Raw genomic sequence first — 16284 nt, 5'->3', positions numbered from 1 at the left:
AGAATGAAACAATCATAAACTTCCAGAGTGAATCCTGGAAATTTTAATTAATTTTTAGATTTTTATTTAAAATTAGTTATATTTAGTAATTTTAAAAAGTTGAATAATGGTGAGGCACAGAAATTTGGGCTGAAAACAATCCGTTGGGTAAATGGAATGCATCCCAAAATTAAGAGAAACGTTTGTGGTTCTAACAGCGCACGATGATCACGTGAACGAATATACATAACATCAAAGAGAAAAGGGTCTACATCAGCCTCTTGCTTTCTTATTGCTACTAATTTCTTGCTTGTTTCATGTAATCTGATTACGCCTAGCAGTGTGACTCCTCCAAGGCTTTAGAAATATAAATCAGAACATTTCGTGTGTGCGCTCTTTGACAGTTTCAAGTTGCAGGAATTTTAAACAAATGCCAAAGAAAGCAAAGAGAATTTAATCTCATACTTGTGCTTATTCTAGACGTAACTGAGGTTTAGCTTTAAACTCTTTTACTACAAAATCTCTCATCAAAGGTTCTGCAAATGTGGATAAAGATGTTTTAAAAAATATTTCATACCTTATTAAATTCTGCTTGTAAAGTGTTCAACTAACGTCACTTGAACACTTCAGTTTGGGAAAAATAAAAACTGCTCCTTAAGGATGTTTCGCAATACAACGACCAGAAATGCTTAAATACACACAAAGGTAGGCAAAGGCTTTGTCATTTGGCTGATTGGAAAGGAGGCAGACAGAAAGTGAGACTTTATTTATGGCTATCCAGGTAAGAGCAGGAGGGCGGGGAGAAAAAGACGAAGATGAGCAAAAAAACCAAACCCAAACAAAAAACAAACAAAAGGGGGGGGCTGTGTTTCCTTTGGGAGGGGTGCTGCTTGTTCTGCTCTGCGGCGCACACTCAGGTAATGAAACACCAGGGCGAGAACAGCTCTGTTTAAGCCTCCTCTCCCGTGCGAAGAGTTTCAGTCGGTAAATTCTAGGTTTCAGGGCGACTCGGGCTGAGGAGGGGTCCCCTCGCCGGAAAGCCGTCCGGGCTGGGACTCTCGGAGTCCTCGGCGCCGGACCGCACGCTCCGCACCCCGCGCGCAGGCGACAGCGCCGGAGCCGCTCCACCCGAGCCAGGTCCGCGGCGCCGCTTCACCGGGGCGTCCCGGGAGCTCCCACCTCAGGCGCGAGCGACCGGCCCCTCGCCGGCCACCCGGGGAGCAACTTCCCAGCCCGGCGCGGGCGACCACTCACCCGCGGCAGAAGTCATGACTGCCCCGCGCAGCTCACGTCCTCAGTCCATGGCTCCCGGTCAGGTCAGTCCACGCTCCCCAGAGTCTGAGCCGGAGACGCAAGTCCCCGCCGCGGCCACATTTCGGCCCGACAGCCTGAGCGCCTCACAAAGGACGGACGCCGGCTCCCGCGACCGTCCGGCTCTCCCGAGCGCTCGCTGCAGGCGACCGGAGGACGTGCACGAGCGCCGCTCTGCCGCGCTCCGGGACGGCCGCCAGGCGCGCGCACGGCAGGAGCTCCCCGGGGCGTCGCGGACGCGCTCCCCTCCTCAACCACGGAGAAAAATCCGCGCTCCGGGCGCCCCCTGGTAGTCGGGGGATGTAAAAGGCAGACAAAAGCCGTAGCTCTCTCCAATAGGAGCTCGGGAACGTCATCCTGCTCCCGCCCCTTCAGCCTACACGCTCACCCTCTGCTCCAATGAGCAGATGGGAAAGGGGTGTGAGTCGCGAAGCATGCCGGTAGTTGTAGTTTTCAGTGCCCCCTGAGGTGGGCAGGAGCTGAAGCCTGGGTGCTGACTGCCCTCCTGCCTTCATTTCCCATCGTGCTGAGGCGGGTGGTATGGCGGAGAAGGATGACACCGGAGTTTGACGAAGAGGTGGTTTTTGAGGTGAGGAGAAAATGGCGGGCAGCGTGGACCGTCTTTGTTCCAGAAGGGCTAAGGGAAAAGCGAGGAGGCAAAGCGATTCAGAGGGAAGCGATCGGGTGACGCGCGCCTGCGGGCCTGGGTCACCCAGTCTCCGCTATTTCGGGGCCTACTGGCTGCAGACGACTGACAGGTATAGCCAATGGGGTCCTGGTATGGCTGGCTTCTGCTCCAAGCTCGCCCAGCATTCCCAGACCTGGCGCAGTTGACCGGCCCTGGGCGGGAGCACTGTTCAATCCTTACCCCATGGCTGCACCGCCCCGGACTGCACCTCGCTGGGGCGGGGCCGAAACGTGCTGGTTACACTGTATACTCCTTAGCCTCCTCCCTTTTATCCTTGATTTTTGCGGGTATGTTATCCAGAAGTGTCTCGGGTCATCATCATCGTAATCATCATAAAGGCGTGGCCTTTAATGCAGGCAGCAGGTGCCAGTTTTCTATCTGGGTTTAAGGTCTCTTGAGTGTGAGACCTGTGGTCAATGGAGAGGGGTCTGGAGTCTCAGCACCTAGGTTCCATTCTTTTGTCCTTGCTGTTGCGCTAGGTGTAGCCAGTTATGAATGGAAGCTCTGGTCTGGATGGGAAAGCTTTTGTGTAGGACTATTTTAAGATGTCTCTGCCATCTTGAATTTAAAAAATAAATAAAGTCTAGTGTTTTTAATTCCATTTTTTCCCATCAGACAGGTGTTTATGTATGTATTGAATATGGATGCCTCACTTCCCCTCAAGCCAACTAGATTTTAGGAAATTAAGACAAGAAAAAGAAAAGAAATTCCCAATGCTGTACAATGAGAGAGTGAGATACGGTACAGAATGTACAGTGTTGAGATATGTACAGTCAATGGAAGGTTAATTTGGAAACCATTGTCTGTTCTTAGCACTTTATAAACTACACCCAGAAAATGATGCTCTAAATAGATCTTCAGCTATCAATGAAATTAAAAAGATGGATGAGAGACAATGCACGACAGGAAAAGGATTTTGTGTATGCCAAGGATTGGGGTCGGGTGACAGTACTTAATGAGCAGTTTTAGAGGCTGGAGTAGGGAGGGTTACCATGTAAAACGACATGATGTACCTATTGCATTCAAGTGGGAAATATGATTATTTTGCTGTAAAGAAGGGTCTAGGTATGAGTTCAATGGAGAGGACAAAGGCATACGTTTTGGAAATCAGAAATAAATGAAATAATAACTTGGACTGTCATGTCTAATAAGAAATTGAGGGAAGGGCTACTAGATAAAGGGGAGACAAAATAGACGACTGAATTTTTTTTAACCATGCTTTCTTTGATTTATGGACATAATAAATGTCTTTTTGGTTTTCTGGCTTGTATTGGGCTGGGAATGTAGTTCGGTTGGTAGAGTGCTTGCCTTTCATGCACAAGTTCCATGGTTCAGTAGCCAGCACCAGATGAACCTGACAGGGTGGTATACAAATGTTGTGACTCCAGCACTCAAAAGGGATGGGAGGAAGCTCACAAGAACGTCAGAGTTATCAGCTACTTAGTGAGTTGGAGACTAGTGTGAGGTCTGAGAGACCCTGTATCAAAAGCATATCTAGCACGATATATCTTGTTATAAAAAATAAAACAAAAAATGTTCTTGGAAGTTTTTCTGTTCAAATGTATAACTGTGTGATTTTTTTTTAACATGAAAGATATACCACAAAGTTTTTGACCATACTTTTACTTGAATTTAAATTTGTCATTAATCTGGTCTCCCTCCTTATTTGTTTTTTGGTTTTTGTTTGTTTGCTTGAGACAAAAAGGGTCTTTGTATGTGATCCAAACTGGTCTTGAACTGACTCGCCCATCTTAGCCTCCTGAGTACCTGGGAATAGAGGTATATCCCATCGTGCCTCACGATAATAACATTATGGTGATTAGATTTACATTTATAGATTTATTAGCCATTTAAGATACATTTATTTATTTATGATTTGGTGGTAGGGATTGAACCCAGGGCTTTGGCATGCTTGGCTACACCCTCAGCCTAGCCTCTTAAAAGTTGGTTTCCATGAATTCTTTTTTGTTTGTTTGTTTTGTTTTATTCCGAAGCACATTTCTTTGTGTGGGGAAATATTGCCTGTGTATGTCTTTTGCATACTTTGCATGTGTGTCTATGCATTACATGTGTGCTTAGAGCTCTTGGACACTAGAAGAGGGTGTGGGATTCCCTACAATGAGAGTTACAGACGGTTGTGAGCCAATATGTGGGTGTTGGTAAGTGAACCTTAGACCTCTGGAAGAGCAATCAGTGCTCTTAACACCTCTGCTGCCCCTGCATGAATTATTCATCTGTTACTTTGCCATTATCATATCTGTAGACTTACTTTTCCTGCTTTCTGCCTAACTGTTTGATCACTGTCACATAGTCAAGATAGTGTACTTTAAGAAATGTCCACGGACTGAGAGTATACACATTGATGGATGTTCAAATAATAAATGGGACAGCACTAACATGAATGCCTCCTTCCTGCTGTTCTTCAGTTACTAGTCCCCACATCCAAGGAAAAACCACTCTTCAGAACTGTAATAAGTAATCTATATTAGTTCCATCCTCTCTTACTGTTTACACACTGTGAAGTTTCATTTACATGCTCTTACTGTGTCTGTCTTCTTTTCCTTTTTCTTTCTTTTTTTCCTTCTGGCTTTGGAGATTCATTTATATGCTTACCTGTGCATTTTATTTTGATACAGTATTTTCATGTGACTATACGGCTTTTTTTAATCAGGTCTTCTGACGGCATACATTAGGTAGTTTCTGCTTTGAAATTAATTTATTGAGAACCTTTCATTGTGTAGCATTGCTAAGCATTTTTTTTTTGGTTGGATGTATACTTAAAAGTGAAAATACTGGATTATAGAAAAGATATATATTTGCTTTACATACATATTGTCAGACATCATTCCATCAAAACTGTCAGCAGTGTGTAAGAGGTCTTGTTGTGCCATGTCCTAACCAGCGCTTTTTTTTTTCTTATGGAGGAAACATTTAATTGAGGCTGGCCTACAGTTTCAGAGGTTTACTTTAGTCCATGATTCTCATGGTGGGAAGCATGGCGATGCTCAGGCAGACGTGCGTGGTGCTAGAAAAGGAGCTGAGAGTTCTGCATCTTGGTCCTTAGGCAGCAGGAAGTGAACAGGCTTGAGCTTCTGAGACATTGAAGCCCACTCACTAGTAGCTCACCATCTCCAACAAAGCCACACCTCCTCCAGGGCCACAACCCCATAATAATGCCACTCCTTTTGGGCCTATGGATGCCATTTTCTTTCAACCCACCATACCAAGCATTTGGGTCTTTCTCCATTAGCTCCTTCAGCTTTAGCACAAGAGAAATACAGAGATGAGAGTCATTAAGAATAGCAAATGAGATTCTCAACCTGATGAGAATCAGGGTAGGTGGGTTCTTGGAGTTTGAAAGAGCTTTAGAGACTCTTACAGCACTCTTTCAGATGTATATTAATATCTCAGTGTGATTAGCATTTCATTATCTCTGGTCTGGAACTTAAGTTGTTTCCTGACGTGTTTAATGACCACTGTGAGTCTTTCCATTGGTTCCCTCTTACTATTAAAGAAACTGCATACATAGGCTACAAGTCCTTATTTGTCTATCTACCCTGCACCCCTTAGGGTGTATGTATGTGGCTTCTGCACATTTGTAACAATAAATTTATATTACATTTCTATGTGTGTACATGTACACACATGGAGGTGAAAAGACAATTTGCAAGTGTGGACTACACACTTCCACTGTGTAGTCCCTTGGAATCAAATTCAGTGAGTACCTTTGCCCATGAGCCATCTCATTAACAGCTTCTGCATTCTTAACAGTTTATTTCAAAGAACACAATCTCCTAAAATCATTAAAATCCACTTACTCTTTTCTTCTTTTATGGTTAACGCTCGAAATACTCAAAAAGATGTTTTCTCGAAAAGCTTTATTTGACCTTCTGTAATTTATCTACCATTTCCCCCCACATGGATATCTGGTTGGCCTGGCATCATCCTTCCCCCCAATAAAATATATTGTCTTTGTTGTAAGTCAAAGTGCCATTGTCTTTTATTGAGACAGGCCTGACTGAGTAGCCCTGGCTGGCCTGGAACTCACTATATAGACCAGTCTGCCTCAGACTCCTAGAGGTGGTGCCTTGTTTCCTGAATGCTGGCACCACCACATTTCACATCCCCACCTTTTTTTTTTTTTTTTTTTTAAGTTTTGGAAAGCAAAGTCTCACTGTGTAAGCCAGGTTTTCCTCAAAAACTGGTGATCCTCCTGCCTCAGTCTCCAAAGTGGATTACAATCATGTGCTCTCAGCACTGGGCAAGTTTTTGCTTTCTTTCCCCTTTTGTCATATGATTTTCCTTATGCCTTTTGGCTGTTCCTGACTCACTGTTCTACATGACTTCTAAAGTGATGAGCCTGTGAATTTCAGCTCTCAACAAGCCTAGTGAGATTTTGTTTGAAATCACATTAAACCCATAGAATAGTTTTGGGAAATCTGACATCTTTGTAATATAGAATCTTGTAACCCAAAGCGCTTATCTCTTACCTTTTGTTTTTGTTGTTTCATATGGAACCAAGAACTTGGTACATGTTAAACATATTCTCTATATCCATCTGTACGTTCAGCTGTGTACAGCTGATCCAATTCTCAGTCAGCCTCCCGTCTCTTGTTGTGTTCTAACACTGATTTTACAACCTTCCTTGAAACTATAGCTAAGTTGACCCTTAAAGATAGTCATCTGCTTAGAAGGGGTGAATATATTCTATTAGTCTGATTTATTGTTATTAGTTTGTATGTTGAATTTTTTTTTTGAGAGATGTTATAGTAGGTGGATTCTGAAGCAGGAGGTGCTGTTTCAGCTCTTCATTAGTTAATGTGACTTTGAGCAAGTCACTTATCTCAGCTTCAAGTTCCTCAATAGTGTGTAGAAATAATAAAATCTACTTCAGAGACTAATGGTGGATATTAAATGACTGACTCTAATAATTGCTTAGATTAGGACCTGGCACATTATAAGCAGTTTATTCAGCAGATGTTATTAGAATTTTCTAACAAATTGTCCTATATCAGGATTAATACAATTTCCCCCTTTGTTATTTTGGAATGGCGTTTAAATATGTAGCCCAGGTTGGCTTTGGACTGGTGGTACTCATCCAGCCTCTGCCTCATGCCAAGGCTGCATTTGTGCAATCACCACATCCAGCTGTCTGTTTTGAGACAGGGTCTCACTGTGAAGCTCTGGCTGGCCTAAAATTTGCCAGTCAGCCCAGGCTGCCTTCAGACTCACAAAGATCTACCTGTCTCTGCTTCCCTCCCAAGTGCTGCATGACCAACAAGCTTTTCTTTTTAGGAGTAATTCCTTAGCTTTTAATCTCGTTTATAAGACAAAACTAATTAGAATTTATTATAGACAATGTTTATTTATGCCTTTTCTTTTTATAGTCTATGATTAGTTTCAGCTTAGCAGATAGACAATTTAGTTATTTAGTTATTATAAACCAAGATTTAGTTATTGGTTTTGTTTAATCATTTAAACATGTAGTTTATAATTTTTATTTATTTTATTTTGACAGGGTTTCTCTGTGGAGCCCTGGCTGTCCTGGATCTCTGTAGACCAGGCTAGCCTTCAACTCACAGAGATCCTCCTGCCTCTGCCTCCAAAGTGAGTGCTGGAATTAAAGTCATGTGCCATCATAGTCGGGCAATTTTAATTTTTTTTAAGTTGTGGGTTTTTTTAGTGTTTGTTTTTACACATTTTTAAAACTTGTACTACCTTACTCAATTATACAGATTCTTTATGTTTTCTTAGTTTGTTCCCCCCCCCCCAGCTTCATGGGTTAAATTCATGAGAAAATTCAAAGAAAACCAATAATTAATTCTTGACTTCTAAAAATAACTTGAAGATTATAAATTTTCCTGTGAGTACTGCTTTGGCTGTATTTTATGAATTATGAAAGGTAGTTCGCCTCACAGTTCTGTGATTACCATCTTGATTTCTTCTTTAAAAGATTTGGATCATGGGTAATTATTTTTCTCCGTGTGTCTGTCAGACTTGTAATTCTAACCCTAACTGTTTTGGACCATATGACCTTTATTCCTTTACCATCTCCATCCCAGCTGGATTCAGCTATTAAGAAAAACTACAAAACAATAGTTGGCTACATTCTTCTACCTAAATCCACAACTCCTATAGGTTTTTTTTTTTGTTTTTTTGCTTGAACTTTGAACTTTGGCTGGATTCTAGAAATAACTTCTTTTCCTTGCCCTTTAGGTCTGTGGAAGGTCATAACTTCCTGTCAAACAAAACCAATTAACTAAGTCTTTGAACAATCTTTCCGAGAAGCAGAAACACTAATTTCTAGAATATAAATAGAAAAAGCACAAATTAGCATTGTATGTAAAAAAGATCAGTTAGTTTAGCTTCAGTGGTACAGCTGTTACTTCTTCATGGTTTCAACTGCAGTAGCAAATTTATTTGAACAGAAGACAATAATCAAAGGAGTAAATGCTTGCTAATCTTCAGAAAATCTGTGGCCATTGGGCTGTCACACAGAAATCCAAAATAGCAGAAAGGCCCAACCTTACCAAAGATTCATCTCTCATCAGTCCAGATGTTATAGGGCCACAGTATCTGGAATCTGTAGGATGCTGTAAAGTACCACCTGTTGGCATATAACTATGACTTTTAAGGAAGTCTTATGGACTAGTAGGTAGGCTTTTGTTTCCTCCAAACCAAATAAATACTCTTATATTTGATTTTGGATCATTTGGGCTTTTTGCAGTTACAATGTCACCTCTTTGGATACCATAAAAATGTCAGCTAAGATTTTTTTACAAAGACAGTATACAAATTTTGAATTGTAGGCTTCACTGATGGTCTAGAAGACATTACACCACCAATGTATTCAAAAGTGATTAGCTATGCACCCATATTAAATACATAGTGTACAAGTTGAAAGGCTTTTCACAGAACACCACAAAGATAGTTCAGTGTTGACTCAGCCACCACTGACCATGTTCTACAGAATATTCAACTGTTCAATAGTTGAAGGGTCTCTAAGGAAAAAAACTTGAAAGCAGCTCTCAAAGGATATGTGAGTTACCCATGCTTATGGGATTCCTCAGACCCCAACTGTACCAGGAGTGCTAACTCGGGACTCAGGTAGGTCTGGCTCAGCTAGGTTCGGCACAGTCCCTAGTTATACTCTACTGAGCAGAACACTTATTAGACACAATGTTTCCTTGCCAGCTCTGATTTGACTGTCACTCAGCCCATTGTATTCAGGTTTTGCTAATTAGCTGTGTTTATACAAACTTAACTGCTGTATCAGTGTGAAACAGAGGCCCCAGAAAAGATACAGTAATCTAAACATCCTAAAAGACCAACTGACTGATTGTAGAGAACTATAATATTAAAGATTGGGAGCCAAATTTACCTTGGGCTGTCTTTGGCATTTTTTTTTTAATTTTATTTTTCTCATTAGTTACATTTTGTTAATTCTGTATCCCAGCTGAATCCCTCATTCCTTCCCCAATCCCTCCCTCCTTCCCTCATCTCCTCCCTGCCCCTTTCCAAGTCCACTGATAGGGGAGGACCTCCTCCCCTTTCATATGACTCCCTTTTGTCAGGTATTTTCAGGACTGGCTGCAAAGTCCCCCTTTGTGGTCTAACAGGACTGCGCCTCCCGTGGGAGGTGGGGAGGTCAAAGAGCCAGTCGTTGAGTTCCTGTTAGAAATAGTCCTTGTTCCCCTTACTATGGGAAACCAATTGATTGTCTTTGGCATTCTTAAGTAACCATTTATTGTCCACCTCTGTGTGTGACATTACATCCTTGTCATTATTAAGTAGATCTGTTTGGAATGTTTAAACAGACTCCTAGCTTCCACCAACTCAAAGGCTGAGAAAGTCATCAGAAAGTATCTGAGGCCAGTAGCAGAGTTCTGGAACAAGTACCTTGATTTAGAATACCCGTTATTCTGTTATTATAAGAATTTCCTGAAACTGTTACCGTATTAAAACATAGTGTTTGGCATAACCTGGATCTGTGTTCTGCCACCATCCAGTTGTATTTGGCTCCACAATAAATTACCTCTTTTGTGTGTATTTCTGTGCATGTCTATAAGGATGTATGTGTATGTATGTATTTATGGGTGTACAAGCATTTATGTGCATTAGTGCAGGTGTGCATCATGCTGCAACACAGGACAGAGGATAAATTGCTTATAGCTTCTTAAGCTTCTACCTTGTTCAGTACTGTAGAAACCAGGCTAGCTAGCCTGTGAGTTTTGGGAGTCTCTTGTCTCTTCCTTCCATCTCTCCATCTCTTAAATTAAAGTCATGAGGTGCTATGCCTGGTTTATGTGGATTCTCAGGATTTGAACTCATATCCTCAGACTTATGTGATACTGCTTTACCCACTGAGCCATCTCCCCAGCACCAGAATAAATCATCTTTTAACCCCTTTGAAATGAGAACAGTGTGTTTTGAATCTGCATCAGCCATAAACCCTAGTGTAGAAAACAGAAGCCTATTTTTCTCTCCATCCCAAAAACACAAAGGAATTTGATGTTGGAAATTGGTGAGTAAATCTTCTTCATATTTTTAAAAACTCTTATCCTTTAAAGAACAAAGGGCATTGTGCAAAATGTTATTGGAATTCTTTCCTACTTAGAGTAATGACTAATGGAAGGAAGTTCATGTACACACACATGGGTGGCATTGCCGCTTTGTTGATAGAGCTTGCTATCTGGAATAATTATATGTAACAAATGTTTTGTTGAGTCTTTTGTTTCACGTTAGACAAAACAAAGTCCTAAAACCCTAGTATTTAAAAAAAATCTAGTTACAAGTAGTAGCTGAGAAGGATGGCAACATTACTCCTTTACCACTATAATAAAGATTATCAGTGGACTCAAGTCACAGCCCAGCGTCACAAAAGGCAGACCACTAAAACCAGCTTAGCTTACAGCCAGTTATGTCAAATAAATTACATAGTTGATAGGAATTATAAAAAAATTAATGTTGGAGAGCAAGGCTACCTTCACCCTGTTTGCTTCTATGATTGTGTTACTTCATTACATATCCACTGGGCTCAAATAGAGATTTATTGCTTTATTTTTAAATTTTAGACATTTGAAAAAAGTAAGCAGTTTTTTATGTTTGTGGTCTTACCAAGAAAACCAACAGCCCCATGAAAGTTACACCAGCACTTTCCCTCTCAGCCACGCTCTGGCTCTCTTCTGTATTTGTATGGCATCTATTAATATGTAAGCTCCTTGTGTGGTGCTGTGATGCGCATAGTGTTCACTTTGGGGGTTGTTTTCACACCGGCTCTTGCTATGCTGCCCATGCTTGCTCAGACTCCTGGGTTCAAGAGATCCACCTCTCTCAGTTGGTGAGACTATAGGAATATGCCGCCACTCTGTCTTTGCCTACATTATTTTAATGACTGACATGGTGCTTTATGCACTAAATATTTTATTCTTTACCTTACCTTTTATTATTCATACTTTACCTTACCTTTTATTCTTTACCTTAAAATTTGTCATCCTTTACAAAGCATTGTTGGAAGAGTCTGGATTAAGAGGCTGACTTGCATTAATTAGTGATGAGAGTCTGAATGAATCACTTAATTGTCCAGGGCCTGTCTCCCAGTTACAGTACGATCGTACTGTATGTCAGGTGATTCTTTAGCATAGAGTGTTTCTTACTTCTGTTCTAAGAGATCTGAAGTGATCTGGTGGATTGAGGGAAAGAAATTGGACTTTTGGAAACTTAGATCAATTAGAGAATCTGCTCATGTTCAATGTGTGTTTAGGTTGGAACCCCTGATTTAGTCCTAGTTTTCTCTGGTTTTGTACAAAGTGTTCCCCCAAATGCCCAGAAGTAAATATTGCCTTAAGGATCTAGGAGAAACAAGTCTAAGCTACAGGTGGTGTAGTAAGTGTCTTGTCTCTGTACTTTCTGACTGTTGATTCCAGTACCCACTGAGACGCCATGTGCTAACCCTGCCACAGATCAGCAAACCAGAGTACCCACTACCTTTAATTTGAAATAAGATATTTGAAAACATCCTGTATTTAACCATGCATTGTAGCTGGTAGAATATAGCCATCTATATTTTATTAGGGGAATCGTCCTGGCTGATCTACAACCTTTAATTTCATGTAATTTAACACCTTTGTTGAAAATGGACTTTCTCCATAAGCATATCTTACTTTGCTTTATTGTTTTGTTTGTTTGTTTAATGAGGGCTATCCTAGCACTTTCTATATATATCCAAGGACTTAGAACTCATGATCCTCCTGCCTCCTCCACTGAAAAAAAGTACTGAGATTATAGGCACGCACCACTATCCCCAGTGTCTCAGATTTTCTAAGAAAAGGAATAATCATTTGAAGGAAAGTTTTCTTTTATCTCTTTAAGAACCACAGAGTTGGTGTAAGAACCTCAAAGAGGGCTGGCAAGGTGACTTATCAGGTAAAGGCACTGTCAAGTCTGATGACCTGAGTGTGGTTCTATATGATGGAAGGAAAGAATGGACTCCCAAAGGATGTCTTCTGGACTCACATGCACACCATAGCACTCACATACCCACCAGTCACCACCACCCTCAGCAAAACAATAGATAAACTCACAATCTCCTTTGTGAGTTTTTTGTTTGTTTGTTTGTTTGTTTGTTTGTTTTGGTTGTGTGTATTTGTGTTAAGATTTGGAGTAAGCAAAGAAAGAGAAAATAAAGTTGATATGATCTCAGCATCTAGACTTCATTTTAATGATATTTGCATGTTCTTCTCATACAGCTTTATGTCCAATATGTTTGACCTTCTGCCCTTTTATAAAGAAAGATCAGATAAAAATGATAGAAGTGCCTCACTAAGCATATGCCACTTAATCAGCCAGATTTCTAAAACTATGGAAGCTAGACAGCATCAAGGCCAGGGAAGACTCTAGTGTCTCTCTTCTTGGTTAAGAACAGTTCACTGTTGATCTTTATTTTTAGTTGGCCAATCTAATAGCTACAAAAGTCAGCTTTCTCCTTTTTGATGAGTTTGTTTGATTTTTATGTTGTTTTTTATTTAGATGCTATTGTCTTAAGAATTTTTATTGTGCACAAAGGGCTGAAAATTATTCCTTTACAGACTTTTTGTCCGTAGCACCTCACATTAGATTAATTGGGTGATAGTCATTTCAGTGAAAATGTTTAGAAGCCAAGAAGATGTGTGAATCTGTGTCTTACTGTGCTCTACTGGTTTATAAACAAACTTTAAATGTACACTACTGTTAAATAACATTTTTTAAAGATATTTGCAAGCCTCACTCTCCCCGTTACCTTCCCCTGTTGCTGAGTAACAGTAGCACTTAAGTGATGGTCAGGTTTTTGTTTTTTTTTTTCAAAGCACTGCTTCTGATAGAAAAATGCTTAGTAATGACAGACACGCCCTCTAGTCCAGTGGCCATTTTGTACTGTAGCTCTGGAGAAACAAGTGGGAATCGTCTCAGAAACCAACCTACATCAGAAAGATACAGACAACAGGCAGTAAAATTTTCACCGAGGAAACTGGAGAACTTAAAACTATGCTGTCTGTGAGTAGTTTAGTTGAACTGTATTTTATGGGCCCTTTTAGTATTTTGAAATTCTGCCATTAGGCTTTGTCTCTGGTGATATTATGGAGCAATTAAATGCTCTCATTTGGGGCTTTTGGAATAAGTGGTATTTTAGAAGATGTGCTAAAATGTGTAAGCTCCAACAAATATTTCCTACTGTTTTATCATTTTAATGTTGCAGGATACTAGCCTATTATTTCTCAGTGCTTTAAGAAAGAAAGGCAATGAGCATTTTATTTTACCTCTTTTATGTACTATACAAACATTTACTGGGTTAAAGATGAGCGAATAGATACTGTTTTTTATAGGAAACAATTTCTTTTCCATTGTAAGTGTGTTGATTTTTGACTTAAAAGTTTTGACTCTTCAAGTAAAGTCCTCATTGAAAAATCTAGAAAATGAGTGCATGGTTTGGTAGTGCAGCCAGCCCCTGAGCTCATCTCATGCGTTCTGAAGTTAGCATGGCACAAATAAGGGCGCCAGAGCAGGCAAAGGTTTTCATCGTTAACAGCCTCCCAAAAAAGAGTTTCCGTTCTCTATGTGACAGTCACTCTTAGACCTATGGCTGGTCTACATTTTAAGAGAGAGCCTCGTAATGCTGCCTCATGTGGTGTGGAACCCGAAGCTCAGATGATTCTCCCACCTCAGCCTCCTGACTAGCTGGGAACTGTAGGCCTGTACCACCATGCCATGACTTTACATCTGTTTCATCAGTTAGTTCAAAGATAAAAGGTTTTTTTTTCAATGTTTTAAATCAACAAATAAATTGTGACTTGCAGACAAACATTCTCCCATCAAGTCCCTTTAACTGTCAGTACATTTTCCTTAATTTTTTTATTTTTAAATCAGTATCTTTTATATGTATTGTTAGCATGGTAGAAACTTCTAAAAATATATAACTGACTTACTTTGTACCACATGTAAGCTAATATATGTTTGAAAAGAAAAGTTAGTAATTTGGTGACTTTTATAATGGGAATAGAAATCGTTTCCGGGCCTCTGGACCAAGATGAGCACAGATTCATGAACGTGGGAAGTTGAATACCTAGTTCCTTCCTAAACATGGCAGCCGAAGGTTTCTGTGTCACTGCTCTGTTCCTCACTTGGCCGTGGAGGGGGGCAGTGTGATGGCTTTCCAGTTGCTTTTGAGTTGAGTATAGACGGGCACGCCCTGCTAACTAACATCTGACAGTAAGCATTTTGCCAGATCCAACAGTGTGGTTTAAATATAGTACTGATGCTTTAAATAAAAACATGTAATAAATTAAATGTTTAGTTTTAGTATGAAAACAGCACAAGATGATTTTGTTCATTTGCTAAAGTTAATACTGAATTGGATACTGATTGCTGGGTACATTTTCCAAGCAAGTATTACATGAATGTTTCTTGATATACATATATATGTATGTATCTATCTATCAATATCTATATCTATATCTGTGCTCAAATTATGCAGGGATATCAAGGCTAGATACCTAATATTAGAAGTGCTAGGTCAGTGGATATGTACATTTGTATTTTCCTATCTATACTTACAATGTATATTGTGCCTGTTTCCCACACCCTTGCCAGTGATATATATTGCCAGATTTTTGTTGTTGCTATTGTTTAGATTTGCTTGATTTTGTATATATGAAAGTTTTGCCTGAATGTATGTCTGTGCTTCATGTGCATCTGTGGTCCCACAGAAACCAGAAGGGAGCTTGCAAACCACCATTAGGTGCTTCAAACTAACCCAGGTCCTCTGCAACAAGTGTCCTTAAAAAAATTGCTGTTTGAGTTGCTGATTAGAATTTAAAAGTTTTTAAGAAAAGATAAATCAATTTGACTTGCTATTAGTACAGAATTACACAACTTTTCTGAAATGGCCTGCAATATATACTTCTGCCACTTTGCACTACATATTTATGGGAAACATCATTCTCAGCATTGATGACTGTAAAATCAAAATATGAGCCAGCTCTGAAAAATGTTGAAGCTGTTGTATGTATCCTGCAGTATCCAATAGTCATCCATGATTTAATTCTGTATGATAAGCAAGCACTTCTATCTCAGTAATATACAGATTTGTATAAAGTTTTTATTAAATGGTACAATCATATGTCTACTAAAAACTTGTTTTAAATAAATTTATGATTTATTATCAGCAAAATATTTCATTTATTTACCTCTTTTATATACCTATCTACCTAATATTGCATAAATTTGATCAGATGAAAGTGGAACACAGTGGAAAAAATTTTAATAGGCCCTGACCATTCAGCATAATTATGGAGGACTGGTTCCATGAAGCCTCCTGCCCAGCCATGGATAGCAAAATCAACAGATGTTTAGGTCCCTTATACAAAATGAGATGGTATTTGCATGTACCCTGTACACATCCTCCAATGTACTTTATACCTTGTCTAGATACTTATGTACACAATATAATGTAAATGCTGTATTGTTTTATATTTACAGAATGAGGACAAGAAAAAAAAGTCTTAACAGTCTTGCAAACAGATACCAGTTCTGTGATAGTTATTTAAATCCATAGGAGTGACACTCGGGCTGTAAAGAGCTGAGTGCATTGACATTGGTAGTGTTTCTCAAGTCAGTAGCTGAAGGAAACCACCTAGAAAGGAGCACTTCTGAAGGACAAGGCTTATTTAGTTTGTATCCATAGCTCAGTTAGTTACATATACATCTCTTATCTTGATATTCCAACAGGAATCTCCTGATAGGAAAAATAGTTTTATTAGAAAATCAGAATT

At 39.9% G+C, this 16284-nt stretch overlaps 2 protein-coding genes across 7 annotated transcripts in view; one reads left to right on the top strand and one right to left on the bottom strand.

Annotated features, from left to right (window-relative positions):
* Positions 1–1468, bottom strand: part of Fgd6 (FYVE, RhoGEF and PH domain containing 6) — a 114428-nt gene extending 112960 nt beyond the window's left edge. The window contains exon 1 of the mRNA XM_021647833.2: positions 1234–1468. Coding sequence (XP_021503508.1) covers positions 1234–1249 — 16 coding nt within the window. The 5' untranslated portion in view covers positions 1250–1468. The remainder of the gene's footprint in view (positions 1–1233) is intronic.
* The window catches only part of Vezt (vezatin, adherens junctions transmembrane protein), a 69596-nt gene continuing 54048 nt past the window's right edge, over positions 737–16284 (top strand). For 5 of the 6 annotated variants that reach the window (XM_021647836.2, XM_021647837.2, XM_021647835.2 and 2 more), the window contains exon 1: positions 1730–1879. In XM_021647836.2, coding sequence (XP_021503511.1) covers positions 1844–1879 — 36 coding nt within the window. In that variant the 5' untranslated portion in view covers positions 1730–1843. Of the gene's footprint in view, positions 761–1729; positions 1880–16284 lie in introns of those variants that run through there. The other variant, XM_060377934.1, reaches the window with a different exon arrangement.

Source organism: Meriones unguiculatus, chromosome 2, assembly GCF_030254825.1.
Source record: "Meriones unguiculatus strain TT.TT164.6M chromosome 2, Bangor_MerUng_6.1, whole genome shotgun sequence".
NCBI lineage: Eukaryota > Metazoa > Chordata > Mammalia > Rodentia > Muridae > Meriones > Meriones unguiculatus.
This window is presented reverse-complemented; position numbering and strand designations above follow the sequence as displayed.